The sequence below is a fragment of the Taeniopygia guttata genome, chromosome 3, assembly GCF_048771995.1.
Source record: "Taeniopygia guttata chromosome 3, bTaeGut7.mat, whole genome shotgun sequence".
Classification (NCBI taxonomy): Eukaryota; Metazoa; Chordata; class Aves; order Passeriformes; family Estrildidae; genus Taeniopygia; species Taeniopygia guttata.
In genome coordinates this window covers 9,610,567-9,625,079 of record NC_133027.1, presented here as the reverse complement: position 1 = coordinate 9,625,079, position 14,513 = coordinate 9,610,567, and the positions used below count along the sequence as shown (strand labels likewise).

The following is a 14,513-nucleotide window of genomic DNA, read 5'->3' as shown; positions in this document are numbered from 1 at the left end:
TCAGTTGTGATTGATGATGATCATGGACACTCGATCTACTGTGGGCCAAATCACCCTCAGCACAGCTCTGCTCACACACTCAGAGCAAAGATGCTCTGATTCCCTCGGCTACTGGCCTGTGTTACACACACAGAGAACCTCTCTGAGACTGACAGTCAGTCCTGAAAACCAAGGCTGACTCCAGAAAATTGTTTCAGCTGTTTAATACAACCTTTCCTTTTCTTCTGAAATAGTGGTTTATTGCCCAACCCAATCATCTTGGCACTATTCCTAGAGAAGCCACACTGGGGAATGTGCATGCAGTGTGGGGACTGGTAATTCCCATGCAAAACTCTCATCATGGACCAACCCCACACTCCTCAGGTGAAGCTCCAGCATCACATAACCCTGTACTGAAATAGACATCCTATTTGACATCTGGACAAACATAAAATTGCCCACGCCTTGTGTCACTTCATGTTTCCCCAACACAAATGCTACACTGCTAATAGTCCAGAATGTGTAAGAGCTGGGCTGCATCACAAGTCTGAAAGATTTATTTATTTATTTTACATAATAAAATCGCCCAGGGATTATCCAAAATCAACATTAATTTCTTGGGTGGAGAAGTTTAAATGGGTTCTTTGTATAAGCAAACAGACTTGCACAAACACACTGGCAGTCAGCACTCCAATGGCTCTACATGAAAGAAGAGACCAGAGTGACTTCACCTCAGGTGTGGAATACATGCCATGGCTGAAGAAGAGCTCATTTAAGCAGTTTTCAGATAGTAGAAATTATATGACTTGTACCTTATACTACAAACACCCCATCTGGGCCAAGACATGATTTTAAGACTTTATTTAACTGGTGTATTAAAAGAAATACTGTATTTATTTTTTTTTTTTGGCAAAGAACTAATTTTCTGATTTGCTTTTGGAAAAGCAAATGCACCATCACTTTAATGAATCTCTTTTTCTAACCTCTGCTAAAACTACAGGCAGAAAACAATGATAGATTAAAATATAGTGTTTGCTCTATGATTAGTTGACAAGTTAATCTTGCTAGGAAAGAGGACTTTGGTTTTCAGAAAAATAACAGAGGATTGTGTTTGTTTGTTTTTCTGCTGTGTATGCAAGGGAAATTCTTATGCAGAAAAAAGTGTAGCAGTTATATGAGCAGACTTGAGGCTGCCAATTCATAAAAGTTAGCCTTTCATTAAAAAGTCTGCTGAATCAGAGACTCCTTTTTACTGATTAAAAAAGATACTGGAGGCCTGGCTTTCTAACAGGACCTTTAAATTTCTGCATGCCTTTGTACTTCCCAAATGTTACAATTTTACGTGTCCAATCTCCGAACCGCCCTGGTCACAACAGGTGACTGAGTATTTGAGCTCAGTACATATTGAACACTTGTCCACTTGTCATGGAGTGACTTTGAGTATGTCCCAAGATCAGCTCATAAACAAGGCCTCCATTGCTCCTGATCAAGTAAAGAATCACGAGGAAAGGTGACCTGAAACTACATGTAATAAAGGAAAGGGAGGTAAAAACCACTGGTCTACCTGCACTGTATCTTCCTTTTCCATGGATCACTGACTCTAGAAGTGGTAGCAGGATATCTAAGGACAAACTTCAAGCAATCACTTCTATAAACTTGTGTGGTCAACAATTTTCAGAACTGGATCTTTTGCAGTGTAAGGACAAGTGCCTGGAGACTGAATGAACGGGGCAGCTCAGGGACATATGAATTCCCCTGCATCTCCACCAAATACCCAAGTAAAACCAACATATTGAGCCAAGTGTTTTGGACTTTACATACCACCTCTTTTTTCTACCACAAACACACAGACAGACACTGGTGGGAGCAGCAGTAATTTTGACTGAATAACTTGTGTTTAGATGAAGTAACACCTGGAAAGTTTTTATCTTTTCCTTTATGTAGTGACAGGCAGAAATGACAACCAAAATAGCTGTTAAAATGGTGTGCATAATATGAAATCTAATTCTGGAAATTAAATAAATAATTTGATTGCTTTTTTTCTTCATAGCAAAAGACAATAATTCCTAAAAACTGAACCATGCCATTTGAAAGTGTTAAAATAAAACTATAAGCTTAAAAATTGAGACTTAAGGTTTGTGGGTCTAGTATGGGCATCCCCTAAAGATATATTGCTCAAAGCCTGTTTCATTCAATCATTCATTTGATTAGTGAACCATGGATAATTTGTATCAAGCAAGCAAAAAAATGCCAAAGAAATAGGATGAAAACCCTTAAAGAATGTAAAATAAATATTGAAGAACTCCTCCTGACACCAAGAACCAGGTCTTAAAGCATTGTGTTTTAGATTAACCCTTAGACCTTAGTCTGGCCCTGGCACCCTCAGGAACTGTTCATGCAACTTTTAATATAAACACACCATTCATTAGTGTTTATTAGAGCAATTACTTCTTGTAAAGGTATCCTCTACAAATAAATTACCATTTACTCAAGACACTGAAGTGGTTATATGTATTATTTTCTTTACTAAAAAAATAACAAGGCCTTATTTTACAAATTGAACTACTGATTTCCTTTGCTTTCTACACACCTATTGCTGGGACACTTGTTTAACACCTAATATGTTTTTCAAAGGAAGCTATAGTATAATTGAATTAGTACAAGAGTAGTCTGACAGAATGAACTAATAAACATGACAAGTACTAAACCCAAGATTTTTATTAAAAGCATACAGGAGCACCCTGAACTTTTAAAATTATCTCTTAGAAACTTGGATTTACATTCCCAGTCTTGTGTACCTCTGTTCAGAGAAACTATTATCAAGTAATTATGAAATAACAGTACAAACTTTGAAGCAGAATTTTGTTGGTTATCTCCAATGCAAGGCAAACATCATTAAAAAGTGTTTTACTATGCAGTTCTACACCAATCAACATCTCCATTCCAAGCACTTTAATGAGCATAAAGCAAATGCTATATGGGTGTTTTACATAATGTATATATTAAAGTTTTCTGTATTTGAATGACTATATTTTATAGTCAGTAAGCTGAATAACTGCAGGAAGTGCAATCTCTAAGAATTCTCAGCATCATATTATAAAGAGAGAAAACAAACAATAAAACAAACTTACAATAAAACCCCACACTTTGCATTGTGCAGGCTAGAGACCCATCACTGTATAGGAGCAGATCTGAATTTCCAACAAAAAATGACCTCAAGGGGCAAAAAGCAAAGAGGTCGGAGTCCCTGGGAAGGTGATTGTCCATGCTATGGTTTTTGTTTCTGGATACACTGAAGCCAAGTGCAAGGCTGTGTCAATGCCCCCCAGTCACCCACACAAACAAAACTGCACACTTCAATACAACTTACTTTTACACAGATTAACAACAGAAAACCAGAACAATGATGTTCTGCACACCACCAAGAATGGGGAGGTGTAGCATAGATGATAAAGTACTGAAAGGAACAAAAACAGATGAGTATCACTTCACAGGCATTGATTCCATTGGTTATGACAAATGAGGTGCTGCACCACAGTAGGCAAGTCCAACAGTCACACCTATTGAAAATAGGACTTCAAAACTTTGGGAAGTTTAAACAGATACAAATAGAGAAAGAAGGACTGAGAGCAAACAAGGGAGAGCCAGATTTTAGAGCAGAGTAAGACAGCTGGCCAAGGAAGACAACCCATGTTATTTCACAGACAGGAAATAAAAATAATTATTTTCAAAGTAAGAGAAAATGAGAAGGTGCACACCATGATATTAAGAGAAAGAAAAGGGAAAAAGAAGGTAGTTGAGAGGGGCAGTTATACAACAGCCCAAGTTACAATACAGAATCTGTACTTCACAGTGACTGGAAAGATTGATGGGTGACATTTTCTGAAGTGTTTGATGCTTCTACTGAATTCAAGCTGTAACTTTTAATTTGCCAGGCCAGTCCCAATTTTTCTTGAAAATCCATCCAGAAGTTTTATTCAGTACTGTGGTATCAACCAAGACTGACACGTTCAATTAAGTACGACTCTTCAGAACAATACCAAAATAACAGTAATGCACTTCCTGTTTCACCAGCTCCTATAATGGCCACATTAGGATGGCATTTAGTAAAATTAGTCTTTTTCTTTGCCCTTGTGAATATTCATCTTGGATGACACTGTTTCAATAGAAGTATAAAGAGAAATTTAGGTTTCTATGTTCATATGTCCGTAGAAATGTCAAATTTAATACCCATATCCAAATTATGTAACAACAACATCCTTTTTAAGGAGTAAATGATCCAAATAGGCAAGCATAACATTTTTCCATCTTTTATCTGTATCACTCAAAACTTATGGATTATAAGAACCCTCCAAAATGATTATCTTCTATTCCCTGCTGCAGTAAACTGGTAGCACAGAACCGACTGCAAAGAGCTACATCAGTTTATGGCAGCAGAGAACACGGCCCCCTGCTAGCCGTGCTGAGGGCTGCAGCACAGCACATCTGCAAAACATTCCACAGTGCAGTGCCACTTCACAGGACTCAGTCAACACTCCCAATGCTACCTGCCATGCAAAGCTTTGTAATCTCTGCCAGGACTCCTCACAAAGAGTGTGACCTGACAGCAGAGGGAACCAACCATCAGTGACTCCCAGCACTGATCCCCACTGGCAAAAGAGAAACTGACAAAACAGCACCTGCAAAAGTCTGAATTTATGAAAATCAATGGTAAAACTCAGCAGAGCAAATAGAATTTCACCTTGTACTTTGTATAAATGTAGCAGGTTTCTTTATCAGTTGCTGATGCTTTAAGTAACCATTTGCATATGCTGTGCAGTGCAAATTTTTTATCTTTGGGGAAGAAACACATTTTTGTGAAATGACTATTTAAATTCTGATTTATATCTTTTCTTCACCACTGTTCTGTTACACTGTTTAAAAATTAATTCTCTGTTACCAAGATAGCAGTTTCCTTTTTAAACTTCCTGAAGAAAATGCTGACCACACACTTGAGGTGCCCAGAATACAACTATGGCAACCTGCCCAAGGTGACTTTATTCTACTTGGAGTTTTACATGATAGGTGAAATAGAGACTGAAGTGCCACCAGTACAAAACTGAATACTTAAAGGGGCTACAAGCAAGCTGGAGAGGGACTTTCACAAGGGCATGGAGTGATAGATGAAAGGGAAATGGCTTTAAACTGGAAAAGGCAGGTTTAGTTTAGGTATAAGGAAGAAATTCTTTACTGTGAGTTGTGGATGCCCCATCCCTCAAGGACAGGCTGGACTGTGCTTTGAGAAGCCTTATCTCATGGAAGGTGTCTCTGCCCACAGTAGGGGATGAGTAAGGGATTTTTGATCTTCATTTTGCACATGTGAGAGATCCTTCATGGAAAGTAAATCAGTTCACCACAAGCAGTTCTAGAGTCATGGCTTAAAAAGTTTTGTTTCCTCACTCATTTACATTAGCAGACATTGAAGCAACAGTTCAATACAAACTTATTGAAACTGCCTGAGGCTTTACAGTATAATTTATATAATAAGACACATCACCTGAGTTTTACCTGCACTCCAGACATAAACAGCTCCAAACATAATGAAGTAGTTTCACACTGAAGTGTATTCAGGAACACTGATATTGCCCTCTTTTTGATTAACTGAAAAATCCTCCAAATCATGTAAACCATAGCCCAGAAGGAAGTGGCAGCAAGCTCAGCAATAATAAGCTTGAAGCCATAGCTATGTTCTAAATAAAGTGACACTACAATGGCACTGCCAAAGAATTTAAATTATCTGCTACAATATTTACCCCAATGGGGAATTACTTGGCAAACAAGAATTCATTTAACCACACCAGTAATTCAATAACTGTAGTAAATTAGGTTATTTTAATATATGTATTAATCGACAAAACCTCAAAATCAGCCTTTAGAAATGTAAAAATATGTCTATCTTAAAGAAAGACAGTAGTGCCACGTGGTATCAAAACTAGAAAAAAGTAAACCTTCATCCAGCAAGCAGCAATGAGACTCGCTCATTCAACCTGAATCCACAGTGCCACATAATTTTGTTCTTTATCATCTCTTCAAGCATTCTGCCTCTACTCAGATCTTACATATTCAAGATACACTAGAGGTGACAGTAATGCATTACTGGTTATTTAAGAATGAGGCCATTTGCAGTCACTTCTGCACACTCTGCTTCACAGTTTCCTGTATTTCCCTGAAATGCCTACATTGCTCCTCAAAGGAAGGGAAATTCCTAAAACTGAAACAAAATTGAAGAAAGGGTCCATGTTCCAAACCTGAATATTTTTAGAATCTGGAATGATACTGTACATTACCGATAGTTTCTCACTCTTACAGCTGTGGATCAATTAAAAATAAAAATGTCACTAAACACTGGACTGATCCCATCAAGATCTGCACCATTTGTTTCAAGTTTTGTGGGCACCAAAATTAAATCAAAGGTCCCTAATATAAATCAGAATTGCTAAATTAAACTATTGATCAGCTTTTCTTCCTGCAGCCAACCTGTGAAGTGAATAAACTTTTTGACTCAACTATAAAAACAAATCCAGGCCTCTTACACTTTCAAACATAATGATTATTCCCTGCTCTGGGGTTACTTCATTGTCATTCTGTTAGCAGATGCAAGAATATCTTTCAAATTGAGTTGTGTTAAAAGATTTTTAAGTATTCTCCCTGGGGAAAATAACCCGATCCTCTAAATACTGTGTTTTTCCAAATTACATTAGGTTTTTACTTTCCCTTTAACAATATGGCAAACATTAAGCAAGCTACTCTGAAACATCACAGCACTGCTCATCCCAGGGAACTGTGACCTGCCTTCAAACAGACACCAGAAGATGTAACTGTTACCTCTTGACCAGGTAGAACGTTCTTCAACTTTTCCCCCCAGCTAAAAGCCACCTGCATCTAAACAGAAATGGTGGAATCAGTTGGAGAACATACCTATGTCATGGAATGAAATGCACAAAATAACCCATAAACAATTTCAAAAAAAGTCCTGGAATGCAGTAAAGACATTGTGCTCTCTAATGGATGAATTCTTGCCTTCTTTTTTTGTGGGTTTTTTTTTTTTGTTTTGTTTTTTGTTTTTTTAACATCTTGTTTTCTGGATAAAGATCCAGAAGATTGTATCAATTTTCAAAAATCTTTAAAAACAGAATTATATTTTTCTTATTTGTAGGTATGGATAAAAACTTCTGGCTCTTTTAACCAAGCAATTAGTTGAATGAAGTATTAGAATGGATTAAAAAGCTCTCCACATGGATATTTTTAAATAATATTCCAATATATATTATGTCAACAGACTTAGTGGAAAGCCTTTAAAAAAATGAGAGAATGCAAAGAACCTATTTTTCATACAGCCATAAGGAATGTAAAGACAAAGTCCTATTCCTTGTAACATCAGCAAAAATTAGTCACTACTCAGTCAAACTCAATGGGCTATACATTAAGCAATACCAAAACGAGCTTAATAGTGTTTAAATGATCTTTACAATTAAATACATGGCTGCTAAGGTATGCTAATATAAACACGTAAAATTGTTAACATTTTGAATGGCCAGAAAAGAAAACAACAGAGCAACTTAGAAATACTTCATATATGGCAAAATTTGAATTTTCTTAGTTTTGATTTTGAATGGAACAGGACTTTTAAACACACGCTTAAAATGAAGCAGGACTGATAAGTCAATGCCAAATGCCAAGATTTCACTCTAAGGATGTATTTGCATAATTATGGGCATGATTTCAGGACCTCCATGAATAATTAACTGAATGTGGTTTAAAGGAAAAAAGTAAATGGAGTAGTGCAGCATCCCTAGGGCTGCTTACTTTTCACACATCTAGATTTCCAGCATTCCAGTGGGTTCATAAGATGAACTGACCATTTGTTTCCTTAAAATAGACACTAAGCATTAAAGCCATACAGTAAAATTCAGATCTTACCAAGCTAAGACAAAACCCTCAACATTTAAATGGCTCATAATAACTTTTACACATGCACACAAGTTTCCTTCCTTAGGCTGCCTTTTCCAAGACAAGGAAGGAATAAGGTTTCTGGGTAACAGCAGTTGCTGGATCACGAGGGGCAGCAGGACTGCACTGCAGTGAGCTGAGAGTTCCTGTCCCATCCTTCTGTGCACGCCCTCACCTGGGATCACTGCTGACAAGCACCACGTCAGGAGCTCCGTGTGATTAATTAGTGCCAAGGCCAGCTCCATGAACAGGAACCTTCCCCTCTCTATACATTCAAAAAAACTACATCTGGTATGAAATAGTTGTGAAACCAGCATAATTCTACTGTGATGGCATGCTTGAAACTTGGGGTTTTTATTGCATCTACAGCGTGATACCACTAGACTGTGAAACACTGTGTAATATAAATCTGCATTACAGTTAAGCAGAATTTCAATGTATTCTAGGCCATACACATGACTAGAGTTTTCTGCATCTATAATATAGAAATATAATGGACTAAACTTCAAAGGAACTTGTATTAAAGATAATGAATCTTTCACTGATTTTCAGATATTTTAATTGATACGCCTAGGAACAGAAAATGTTATTGAAATAGAAATTACTGTGAAATTACTGTGAATTAAATGTATAAAACGTGAATTAAATGTGTATATGCATAAGCTTAAAGTATGCAAGTGAGATGCCAGCCCAGCTGCCTTCCTACTGCTTTTCACCCTATGTATATTGAAATATGCAAGACATAAATGCTTTTTAAACATGGCTATCACTGTATACCTCAGTGTGGCCACATATCTGCTGTTATAATTAATCACACAGGGCTGAAGCACAGATAAGGATTTCCTTGTCAAAAAACTTCTGAATATGACAGAGATTAATTCTGAGGTATTTTTTTACCGACCAAAGAAAACGACAGTATCTCTTATCTACCTGATGCAGGAATGTAGGTATTTTCCTTCATCAGCATTTGCTAAAAACATCTACTCAAAATAAATTAGTCACAAGCCAGCAAAAACTACCAAATGCATACCGAGTCCTTGTGTCCATGTGACTTCTTCCCTGGAAATGTTTAAGACCAGACTGGATGGAGCTGTGAGCAACCTGGTCTAGTGGAAGGCATCAGTGTCCATGGCAAGGGGGTTGTAACTAAATGATATTTAAGTTCCTTTCCAACCCAGGCCCTTCTATAATTCTGTGATACTCAACAAGAAGGAAAAGTCCCTATTTTTAGGAATCCAGTTCTTGGAACACCAAACTTCCATGATCTCCTCCTCTCCTGTTTGCAGCCATGCAGACCACAATCCCACTCCTTGCCAGCACCACACATTCATGGTGGCACAACATCTCCAAGGGCACTGCAGCAAATGCTTACACAGAAGTGTTATTGGAAAAGTATTCTTATACACTACTCATTCCACTTAGCAAGTGGAAATCAGCAGAAGTGCCAAGTGCATCTGATTAGCCAGATCACAGTTTGGGAATCACTGTCCTAAATAACTCGTAACCTCTTATTATAGAACACCACACTTTTTGTCTTGCTCAAGCTACTATTTTAGGCTCTTTCCTGCCAGCACAGCATACCATCATGGTAAAAACTTATGGCTCATATCTGCTAATCCTGCCCACAGTTCTATCTGTCATTTGGTGGACAACTAGCCAGCAATTAACAACATTATTAACTTGCTGAATTATAAATTCAATTTTACACAAACAATTTCAGTCATTTTTTCTGGATTTATACCACCTGAGCTAGAGGCAGACTCTCACTCACAACCAATTCTGCAGTTTCATTAGAAGCCGGAGGGCTGCAAAAGCAAATTCATCCATTCAGATGAATTATAACAACAGTCAAGAAGCAATATATCAAATAAATTTAAGCTACACACCACTTCCAATTTTTCCTGTAACGCTAGAATTTATTTCTTTTTATGCACAACTTAATTTGAGTTCAAAACTTCACACTGATGGTACATTAACATTTCGGGTTCATATAATCAATGTCTTCACAGATAATTTATTATTCCTTCACCACTTCTCTGCTTTTCCCATACTGTTTCTTAGGATGTAATTCAGTTTCAAAATGGTCTGAAGGCCCTACTCCCCCTATGTAAAGAGCAAGCAGTGGAAACACTCTTTTGATGGACTAGAAATCAATCATTACCTATATTTTTTCACCAAGAACCATAAACTAAGGCTAGTTTAGCAGATTTTAAGGACACACTATTATTTTCTACAGGCCACAGAACATAAATGATCAAACTAGAAATTTATTTTGTAAATCGACTATTAAGAACGCCACTCAAAATTTCCTGTAATTCAGAAGGAAAAACATGCCTTGCTGATTTGACTGTATCTAACTCAATACTCATCTGTGTAGTTTATGAAGTTCTAGAGATTTATCTTGAATATAATTTATAATTTGACCAAATATTTTATCGTTAAGTCATGAATGCTGATTAGCTACTTACAAGGTATATATTTTAATACATCATTTGTGTCTCTTTAGTTGATTAAGATATGAATCACAGGATTCCATATTTCTGTAGCACTTGGCAAATATAGATTATTAGGACAAATACATTAATAATTTAATTCTGATTTAATTTTTCTTTAGTCTCAGTCTCACTTTGCTACCAAAAGTAATTTCTTGGCAGCCCTAAGGACACCTTAAAACATGCCTTCCATCTTCTTGAAGGACAATGAGGTGTTGGAGTGTGTCCAGAGAAAGGCAACGAGCTGGGGAAGGGTCTGGAGCACAAATCCGATGAGCAGCTCAGAGAGCTGTGGCTGTTCAGCTTGGAAAAAAAAGAAGTTCAGGGAGGACCTCAATGCTCTCTACATTTACCTGAAAAGAGGCTGCAGCCAGGCAGGCAGGGGTTGGTCTGTTCCAGGTAACAAGGAATACAACAGGAGAAAATTACTTCAAGTTGTGCCAAGAAAGGTTCAGGTTGCACACTAGGAAAAACTTCATCACTGAGAGTGGCTAAGCATTTGAACAGGCTGCCCAGGGAAGTGGTGGAGTTACCATCCTTGGAAGTGCTCAAAAAACAAGCAGATGTGGCACATGATATGGTTTAGTGGGTATTGTGGCATTTGGTTGCCTTAATCTTTTCCAAATGTAATGATTCCATGATTCTACACTTATTTCTGTCTGAAATGTTCCATTTCTTATTTCTCATCCAGCAGATGTTCACAGAATTAAACCACTTTAAAACATTGCTATGTGTGTACACCTGCTGTCTATGCATAGGTTTTATGCTAATTTTAAGCAAAATAAGAGAGAACTAGAAAACTGTTCTTCTTTTTGTAATTTTGCCTACATCTAAGGATTGATGTTGTCCTGTTTTACATTCACAGCAGTGTTTAAAACAAATGCCTTTTTAAAAGCTGAAGAAGGGGATAAGGACACTAAAACTGAGTTATAACTTCTGTATTGTATTCGATGAGTAAAATTAAGTTTCAAATAGTTTTGCACAGTGATTGATTGCTGGAAGCAGAATTACAGCAGTGAATTGTTCAATTAATGGTGTGTGTCTCTGTGGAGCAGAGTTTGCAAGAGCTCTCTGAATAGAAGGATACCATACAGAAATAGAAATGAAAGGTGTAGCTTTGTTCAGTTTCCAAATTGCTAAGTGATATCCCTCCAGTCAATTAGGAAGTAGTCTGTGATTGATGGCTGCTGTTGGAAAGCTTACTTTAGTCTTTATTAGACTTTCAAAATGTACTTGAACTAAGTCTTATCAGGTGTATTATTGCTTTGTAGTTTGCTACATTTTAGACCCCTTTACAAGGCAGCATCACTCATAAGTCAAGTGCACAATTTAAATGCTTGCACACTCTAAATCAGTGGTCTCCAAAATGGGGTGTTTGCACAGTGTGATATAGCAAGAAAATATCAAAAATGCTGGATTTACTGCTACATCACTGTAGCTTGTCCAAGTCCAGAGGACTTCCAACATCAATCAGCTTTCAGGACAGGATTCACTGCAGGTTCCCACCATATAACTATACTTGGAGCACCATCTCATGCTGCAGATCTGCATGTCAAAAGAATCTTAACAGACACACAAGCAACCTCTCCCCTGCAAACATCCCATACCCCAGTCTTAGAAAGATGTACTTGCTTCCAGGTAATTCACTGATTTAGTACAGCTATTTTTAAATTCAGAGATAATTAAATCTCTCCTAACATACTCAGTCTCTGAACTGGTGTCATGGTTTGACATTGGCACAATGCCAGCGCCCCCATGAAAATGCAACCTATCAATTGAATGCTGTGAAATGCGATCGAGAACAGAGCAAAGCAGGCCTAAGCTTAATAACAAAGGGGAAAAAAACCTTTATTAAGCTACCACTACTACTATAAAAGAAAAACAGAAAGGAAAAAAACACACACAAAATTCAAAATGAAAACCTTTCAAAACATTCCTCGTCCTACAACCCAACTCCAACAAACCAAAGTGAGACACATTTGGACCCTTAATCAAGTCTTCACCCTTCCACATAATCAATACTGAGTCCATCAGGGGAGAGAGGAATCTCCCTTGCACCACAGACCCCCAGGAAACACAGCTGCCACCTCTTATGTTTCCGTGTCACACATGGCACCGCCCAGACACACCGGCCAGTGTGACACTCTCCTCTCACCACCATGCATGGACAGAGATTGCTTATAGGGCTCCTTTAAGGATGCTTTGACAAGGACCAACAGGAACAACAGTCCAGTGTCGCATTTTGGGACTACAGTCCCTCCCATTTTTCCCTGGGGCTGAGGATCCAAGAACAGAGATCGTCTTCTCTTCTTCTCTGAAGACAGAGGGCATCCTCACACCCTCCTCAGCTTTTCTCTGTTCATTCCTGAACTGGTAGTTACTGAAGGAGTCTCTTGGCTCACCATTGCATCCCCCTAAAATGCAGTCTCTCTTGGAGGAAGGATTGGTTCAGTCTATGGCGAACAAGAAGATTCCAGCCAAAAGCCACTCCATCATCTCCCCCCAACCTTCTTTCCCTAACATCTGAGGTCCCAGGCTGTCTCTCTTTCCTTCAAATTGAGGAGGAGTAATCTTTCACAAAGCCCTCATTTCCCAGGAAAGGGTTAAAATTCTCAGACTCCCCGGACGGCTGCAATCTCGGCCCAGGACTCCGTCTCCCATCTCCCACGCTGGGCATCTTCCCCCCCCACTTCTCCTTCTCCTCTGCCAGTAAACTTCCAGGTGTCTGCTGGCTCTCTGTCTCTTTCCCTCTAGGCTGGGGGGGGGGGAAGAACAAAGACATCTCAGTCGTTCTCCACCCTTCCGTCCACAGGAGCTGGCCCAGCTCGGTTCCCGATCCTTCACCCCCTGGCCTACCTCCCAAGGCCACATGGCTTTTCCCCTCCCACACCCAGCCCGGGCTGGGCAGGGGAGGTCTGCACCCTCCAATGACCAGAACCAAAGAGAGGAGTTCTCCCGGGAATTCTGCTTTTAACCCCTCTGTGTTCTCAGAGGCATGTCCACCTTCAATTGGTCACCCCAAGTGTCAGTATCCAAACCTGACCCTTGACTGGATTGACCTCTTCCTTCCGAGAAAATTCTTTTCCCGTGTCAAACCACGACAACTGGACATTTAAGAACATACTTTTCTAATCTAGTCTTCTCAGCATAAACACATTCTAGAGCTTCTTCACTGTAACATGTCTCTAATGATTGCCAACAGTTAACTATTTTATTTTCTTAATAACACGTATTTGTCTGGCAAATCTAAAATACTACCTATTACCTAAAATATTACCTAGAATACTTCACCAACTTCTCTTCACATACAAATGTGAAAATTTTTCTGTGCAAATACAGTGGAGACATTTAAAACTCATGTTAATCTGTTTTCATTAAGCACAAGTTTTGCCCCTGAAACTGGAAGGGTACAAACAATTCTATGCACAGGTTACATTATTGTACCTTCTATCATTTCCATCCCACTCGGAGGTTTACAGTGTCCAGCATGGCTCACAACCCAGACTGGATACTGCTGGTTCAGTCCACAATAAAGGGCCTGGATAAAGGTCCTGTAATAACCTGCCAGTCCAGGGTTACCTGCCAAAAAACAAAACATACAAGCACAGTCAATAATAACCTTTCAACAGCAAGCAATCTGCTTCAAAACAAACTAAACAGCATTACAAGCAATTTGTTAATTGATTTTCTCTAGTACATTTCCAGTTCTTATTTTCCCTATGTTATGGGCTATGCTATTCAACTTGTTTAATTCCACTGACCAATGACACTTATGGGAAGCATTTTACAGAATTACTTCAAAATTGCAAAACCTAAAATTGAAGTCCAACACAAGCGAAAACATCTTCCATCAGAGGTCAACCAGCCTGCTTATCTATCCCATCCAGTTACAGGAATGTGAAATTAAAACATCACAAAATCGACAGCATGTATCACGTGATCCCAATGCCTGCTCGCCAAATATCTCAGTGTTGCCACTTCAAAATAGGTATGTGGCATTGTTAGTATACAAAAAGGCTGTCCTGACCCTAAAAGAAAGGATGATTTTATCTT

General features: G+C 38.5%; 1 protein-coding gene across 2 annotated transcripts in view; it reads right to left on the bottom strand.

Moving 5' to 3' along the window:
* Positions 1-14,513, bottom strand: part of LDAH (lipid droplet associated hydrolase) — a 113,798-nt gene that overhangs the window by 68,102 nt on the left and 31,183 nt on the right. Inside the window, exon 3 of one of the 2 annotated variants that reach the window (XM_030269974.4) lies at positions 13,905-14,039. The exons of the other annotated variant lie outside the window; for it this stretch is intronic. Coding sequence (XP_030125834.1) covers positions 13,905-14,039 — 135 coding nt within the window. The remainder of the gene's footprint in view (positions 1-13,904; positions 14,040-14,513) is intronic. 2 annotated transcript variants of the gene reach the window in all.